The 7,500-nt window shown below is 39.9% G+C and overlaps 1 protein-coding gene across 2 annotated transcripts in view; it reads left to right on the top strand.

Annotated features, from left to right (window-relative positions):
- The window catches only part of LOC107374383 (calsyntenin-2), a 542,719-nt gene that overhangs the window by 488,373 nt on the left and 46,846 nt on the right, over positions 1-7,500 (top strand). For both annotated transcript variants that reach the window (XM_070543765.1, XM_070543766.1), the window contains one exon: positions 1-59. This exon is cut by the window's left edge and continues 104 nt beyond it. In XM_070543765.1, the coding sequence (XP_070399866.1) occupies positions 1-59 (59 nt within the window). The remainder of the gene's footprint in view (positions 60-7,500) is intronic.

The raw sequence follows: 7,500 nt of genomic DNA, 5'->3' as shown, positions 1-7,500 counted from the left end.
CTGGCCCATCCACCCATCACAGATTGACATGCAACTCACAGTCGGTGCCTGCTGGCAAGGTGAGCAGATCGAGGCGATGTTGAAAATATTCATGAGTGAAACAAACAAATGTTTTGACATAAATCAAAGGAAAACTTTGTTTGGTTGTTTCTGGCCCATAATAATAATAATAATAATAATGATAATAATAATAATAATAATAATAATAATAATAATAATAATAATAATAATAATAATAATAGTAATAATAATAATAATAATATATTAATAATAACAATAATAATAACAATACTAATAATAATATTAATCAAAATAATAATAACAACAATAACAATACAATAATAATAAAATTATAATAAAATAACTATAATAAATATTAATATTTAACATTTTACAGAATAATATAATAAATAATAATAATAACAATAGCAATAATAATAATAACAATAATAATAGCAATACAAATAATAATGTAATAATAATAACAATACTAATAATAATATTAAGCATAATAATAACAACAACAACAACAATACAATAATAATAAAATAACTATAATAAATATTAATATTCAACATTTTTACATAATAATATAATAAATAATAATAATAACAATAGCAATAACAATAATTATAACATTAATAATAATAAAAATAATATAATAATAATCATAAAATGATAATAAAATAACTATAATAAATATTAATATTTTATTTTATTACATAATAATATAATAAATAATAATAACATTAATGTCTTGAATGAACTGTATAATCATTCGTCTGTCTCTGACCACGCGTGTCTAAACAACGACATGACCTGACTGCTGCCACTAATTTGGATCTAAGCAGATCGCCCTTCTGTCGGTCTGACGGCCCAGATGAGACTGCCCAGTGATGCTTTGCCTCAGATAAAGACACCTTGTTGTGACAGGGCGTGAGCTGGCCATCTCTTGTTGCTTTAATCTGTGGCCAAGTCCTCCCACATCCCTCTGAACCTCCTCACTCACTCCTCCCTCTGAACACTATGCAGCTTGCTTTTAGGAGGATTAAAGGGGTCTTGCCTTGAAAAGGGAGTTAACCGACTATTTTACAATCAGAGTTAAGATATGTAAAGGCGATGCGTACATCTTAACTTAATCCATTAGGGCTTAGAGGTTGTGATAGTAAAGATGAGCTTATTTGTTGTCTGACTGACTCCTGATGTGTGGATTCATACTTGATGAGATGCTTTCAGAAGACACTTCTCTCTATGTGTAGTTGCTCTTCGGTTGGATTCACTCAGCTGCTAGCATAAAGTCCTCCCTGGCGCGATGAAGTGTGATGACAGAGTAAATAAAAGATTTGTCAGTTCTAAACGATACAGAGATATCCTGTTGTGTTTAATTCAGTTTAATGAGTTAATTTCATGGATTGTGACACACAAACGGCCAGTCAGCATCATCTAACGCGTACAGATTCTGTTCAGACCACAGAAAATGTATTTCTCCCAGAATTTATTATGTTTTTAATCTCCAAAAACAGCAGTTCTGGTGGAACTCGGCAAGATTTTAGTGCATCAGTTAGTCTGTGAAATTTTCATTTAAACCAGCTGTTGCCACATGAGAATCACTGTTTTACAGCATAACACGATCAGTGTCTAGTGGGGGCAGCAGTAGCTCAGGTGGTAGAGCGGGTTGCCTCATGATCGGAGGGTCATGGGTTTGATTCCAGCTCCCACCAGGGGGTATCCTGCTGTTGTGTCCTTGGGCAAGACACTTCACCCAACTTGCCTGTGTTAGTGGTGGTCAGAGGGGCCGATGGCACCAAATGGCAACCTCGCCTCTGTCAGGGCGGCTGTGGCTACAAGTAGCTTACCATCACTAGCAGTGTGTGAATGTGATAGTGTGTGAAAGCGTCTTTGGGGGTCTAGAAAAGCGCTATATAAGTTCTATACATTATTATTATTATTAAAAGTAGCTTGTTGCATGAAAAAAGTAGGTTCTTCTCCATGCTTCATGAGGCTAATTGGTGCATATTTGTCTGCAATTGCTGCTGAATTAACTAGAGATAAAGCAAAATCAATACCAGCATCTCACATGTCCAACATCATGTCCTCAGATTCATCAGGGCTGAAATGATCATTAAAATAATTGGATTTAATTTAATCACACACTGTAAACCCAAATATTCAAAATAATCAAAAATATTGAGTAGGTGACACTCATAAATTTAAAAAAAGTTTTCAGAACTCAAATGTGTTGAGTTAGTTCAACATTTTCTTTGCTTTAAATGTATAGAACTCAAACTTTTTAATTAATCTGAAAAAAAACTTTAGTGAGCGTAACTTAAATGAGTCCATAAAGAACAACTTAACTTGAATAAGTACAATAAACTAAAAATGTATTTATTATTTTATGTTTCTGTATTAATCTATTTATATTTATGTCAACTTAAAGTGTGTCTGATAAGCATACCTATAAATTTCTTAAATATTTGTGGATTTATAGGAGAACACAAGCACAAACAAACAATTTTGGTGGATTTCAGGCACAATAAAGAACTGGTGGGTGAGGGTCATTGTGGGTAGTCATGTTTTTAGTTATTTTGTTCTACTTTGGGGTGTTTATGCATGTTTATTGTGAGGGATTGTTGTTCTTAGTTATTACTTGACTCAGTGTTGCAAATGTGGTGTTACTTTTTGTATGATGTTGGCACCATTAGAGAGGAGGTTCGTCAAGGGAATGGCCACGCTGTACCATTCCACATTAATTAATACTCTGGTGGTTCACACCAGATGCATTTGACTTGGTTTTGGGGGTTCAACTCTCACTGGCTGTCAGCATCAATGGGTGTGTGTGAGTCATGTGCAGTTAGCAACGTATCTGGGTTAGTGTAATATGTAATCAGTTACACAAACATTTTTGAGTTATATCCACTTATCAAGTTTGAGTTAAAAAATGTGCATTTTGAGTATATTTACTGAATAATATGAGTTGCAAAATGTTGAAAATCTTGAGTGAATTACTCCCTGATTATAAGTTGAGGAATATCTATATTTTTAAGATAACATCGAGATAATTGAAGGCAACTGCAAATGTAATTTTTATTTTATGTAAACTTAAAATATTTAAAAATATCACTTAATTTTTTTGTATAATCTGTTACAAAATAAGTTTTGAGTTCTGTGAACTTATTAAGGTTTACAGTTCACAAAAACCCTGAGGCAGAAATTCTAGATTTGAGGCTTCAGTTTATTCACATAGCACCTTTTCAACTGCTGTCTACAGTGCAGTTGGAAAGACACATAAAACACCTCAAGTAAAAAAAAAAAAACACAATAACAGATGGAACATAGATGGAAGAGCAAAAATTATGGTTTCCTGGAAAATTTTCAAATGAATACATTGGGAATATTTGTTTTATTTTGTTTACCAAATCAAAGTGGCTTTAAATCTCGGAGTCAACTAAATAAACCTACATTATTGACTGGTGTCCCAACACGTTCTCACACCCAAAGCGTTGAAAAATGATGCTGGGTGACAAAGCATTTGTTTCTGACCTGTTGGGACTAGCCTTTTAGATGGAGGCATGTTGGAGGCAGGGCAAGGGAGAGCCGTCTTTACCGACTGTACACTCCAACTCCCTCTACTCCCCCACTTGTCCTGATCCGGGCTAACATCAGATTTTAACCATAGGCCCTATCAAATAAAAATGTTTTAAGCCTATTCTTAAAAGTAGACAAGGTGTCTGCCTCACGGACTAAAGCTGGGAGCTGGTTCCACAGGAGAGGAGCCTGATAACTAAAAGATCTGCCTCCCATCCTAATTTTAGATATTCTGGGAACCACCAGTAGACCTGCAGTCTGAGAGCGAAGTGCTCGGTTAGGAACATATGGAACAATCAGATCACTGATGTATGATGGAGCTTGATTATTAAGAGCTTTATATGTGAGAAGAAGGATCTTAAAATCTATTCTGAATTTAACACGTAGCCAATGTAGGGAAGCTAAGACAGGAGAGATATGATCTCTCTTTTTAATTCTCATCAGAACTCTAGCTGCAGCATTTTGGACAAGCTGAAGACTTTTAACTACATTCTGTGGACTTCCTGAGAGTAATGAATTACAGTAATCCAGTCTTGATGTAATAAATGCATGAACTAGTTTTTCAGCATCACTCCTGGAAAGGATGCTTCTAATCTTAGCAATATTCCGAAGGTGGAAAAAGGAAATCCTACAAACCTGTTTAACCTGGGATTTGAATGACATGTCCTGGTCAAAAATAACACCAAGGTTCCTTACTTTGTTCTCGGAGACTAATTTAATGCTGTTGTACTCACCGTCTTTTGTCCACCTTTATGTTGTATGTGTCTCTGGCTGTCCACTCAGTTGTCCAAGCTGGAGGCAGTCAGTACCACCCTATGTTCAGTAAAGTTAACTACGCAACAGGAGGAGTGTCCAAGGAAACAACAACCTTTGAGATGGCTGATTTTAAATTAAGAATTCTGTTCATATATTTAGGTTGTATGTATATTAATGCTCCACCTCCTGATTGGTCACTGATATTTGATGCTGTAGTCAGAAATGACAGAAGCAAAATCCATCTGTAACTATAGAGTATATACGGAGCAGCAAAGCCTCTTGAGGAGTAGGTGTGTGCACTTCTTCTCCTGTTTTTAAGGGGAAGTGTCTTTCTCCCACTCAGCTTTCTTCCCACAAATCAGAGCGTAAGTGCTGCCCACGCACTTCTCACACAGCCGGCCTTTATTTACCCTCTGACCAGTTCACACGCAGAAGTGTGCAACACAATCATCTCACGCCATTCAATTCAATTCAATTCAAAAATACTTTATTAATCCCAGAGGGAAATTGATTAATTGATTCCTTCCCTTTCCCGAATGTAATCATGACATTCTGCCTCCAGGCCTCTCCCGTCACAGCAGCGAGCATGCAGCTAGATCTGCTGATGATTACACATGAACTCAAATGGAAACTGATTTACCCGTATAGAAAGCAAATTGAATAAATATCAGGCCCATATCCACTGATGCATATACCCACATGCTCTAAATCATAGAGTGAGTGTGAACTCACGTCTCTCACTCATACCTAAGTAGGAGTCTGTTTTGCAGCGCTCCCCGTGCCGCTCCACTTTGATCTATTTCTGGTTTTGGAATCGACCCAAACAAAATAGAGCAAATTTTCACAGAGCAAGAAAAGCTGCAAGGAGTTGCAGTGAAGACCATCTCTCTAAAGTGCAACGATCAGCAGCGTCATCGCCTACATCACTCCACAACGTCTTACTAACAACATCGCCTCAGCGTCTTTGTATCTTCTGTCTGAGATCTTCCTGGATTCTCTGGCTAAATCCTCAAGTTATAACACCTGTCAAGGTGGGACTCAGAGGACAGGGTGGACCACTTAGACGTAAAAGGGGAGGTGATGGAAACCATAACAGTGTTCAGAAGAGGGAGCAGGTTAAGCATGATGGCTGACAAAAGATGGTTTAATTGTAGAAGTGGTTTAAGAGAAGATGGAGTGAATTCTTTATCTAATAGGCTATGTGCTGGTGTGACAGCAGGCTGCCACAGCCAGATGTAAGGAACAGCCATTAAATCTTAAATGTACTGACAGACAAGAACGCTGTTCCTCCACTGCAGATGAACAGAACATATAACCACAGGTAAGAGTGGACTCAGTACAAAATGCTATCTGGCTCAAAGGCATTCAGGTCTGGGAGAGCAGCATCTTCTGAGGGAGATGTTAACGTCTGGAATGGTTGGAGGATTGTAGTCCAGCATGAGCTCTGTGTGCCAAATGAGCTCAGAGACAGAATAGTCCACATGTGAAAGGCTAATATGACTCAGAGCACCGAGAGTTTAGGCAACAATTTACCATTCACTCAGACAGGATCTGTGCCGAGGTCCAGGCAGCTCGCTGAAGGCAGACCAAGCCATCATCATCCCTGAGAGCATCTACACCTTTTGCAGACACATTCTAGCGTAACATGTCTTAAGGGTCATCCATCCATCCATTCTCCTTACCCGCTTTATCCTCGCAGGGTCTCCGGGCATGCAGGCAGTGTACACCATGGACAGGGTGCCAGTCTATCGCAGGGCAACACAGAGACACACACGACAAACAACCAAGCACACACACTCACACCGAAGGACCATTTAGAGAGACCAAAGAACCTAACGTAGTTACAGGACTGTGGGAGGAAGCCGGAGCATGCAGACATGCAGACTCCATGCAGAAAGACCCCAGGTCGGGATTTGAACCCAGGACCTTCTTGCACCACTGTGTTGCCGTGTCTTAAGGGTCAGTTTTCCTCATGTTTTTATACATTAGCAGTGGTCTCTAGTGGGAATGAGTGCCTTTTAAGTCAATCTCTGGGGAAAAAAAGCTCTGGTGCACCTGTTTGAGGACGTAGAGGTCAGCTGGAGGAGAAAGTGGCAGAAAATGGCAGCATCTGGAGTCTTGCTTCCTGATATTCTAACATCTCATCTCTGATTGGCTAACAGCAACGTGACTCTATCATTGACTCTGTTTGCGCTGCAGCGTTGATGTTTTATCTCCACAGATAACACAAGCCTGGAGGAGTTCTGCTGTGTGGTGGAGTTGCTAATGCGGTTAGCTGAGTCCTTCTCTGCTGTTTGCTGGATGCTAAACCAACAACAGCCTTCCCTGTTATGGCCCAATAGGGAGTCTAAGTCTCCTCTGTGATTGTTACTCTACCAGGAGGTGATCAGTAAACAGTGTAAGGTAACCCGTGTGCTCCACAGAAACACAACTCAGCACAAAAACGTTGGTGTTGCTGGACATTTTGCTCAGTTTTATGGCTTTTTGTCAGACTCTGAACCAGGAAATGCTTGCAGGCAGTGGAATAGAAAGCAAAAAGCTCCAGAGCAGCTAGTGACTCCACCCCCTAGCCAATCAGCAGCCAGAGTTACGATGCTGGCCTGACTCAGCCTTGTCAGGTACTTCAATGGAGCAGGGACTAAAAATAGGGGAGAAGGTAGAGGGAAAATCCCGAACCGCGCCCTTGGGAACAGCGGTCGGGCCGAGCTGCATCATACTGTCGCGCTCCGTCCTGCAGCGCTCTGCCGTGAAAGCGGGGGTGGGCGTGAGGGCGTTGCACACGTTCTGCACATGTTCCGCTGCTGTTTCTCACCAGTATCAGCTGATGGAGGGCTCTAGTTTCATTGCGCCGTTCGTGTCAGCGGACGGTAGGGTTAGGGAGGGGGGCGGGGCATGACGCTTAGCCTGGCGGGTGGCCAAGCAAAGCCTGGTGGGCCGCCATGTTTATAAAGCGCCGGGGAAACCCTGGTTTTATGTTCACTCCTGTCTAAGGGAATCTGTTTGTCTTTAGACTTCTTTGTTTTTTAAGTGTGGCATGGTTTGCTAACTAGTGCAGCTTAGCGTCATGGCTTCTTCTTCTCCAGGTGTCACATGTTGTTTGTGTCACACGTTTAGTCAGTTCTCCTTGCCTTTAGTTACAGCAGTAATAAATGTACGTGT

Source organism: Nothobranchius furzeri, chromosome 13, assembly GCF_043380555.1.
Source record: "Nothobranchius furzeri strain GRZ-AD chromosome 13, NfurGRZ-RIMD1, whole genome shotgun sequence".
NCBI lineage: Eukaryota > Metazoa > Chordata > Actinopteri > Cyprinodontiformes > Nothobranchiidae > Nothobranchius > Nothobranchius furzeri.
This window is presented reverse-complemented; position numbering and strand designations above follow the sequence as displayed.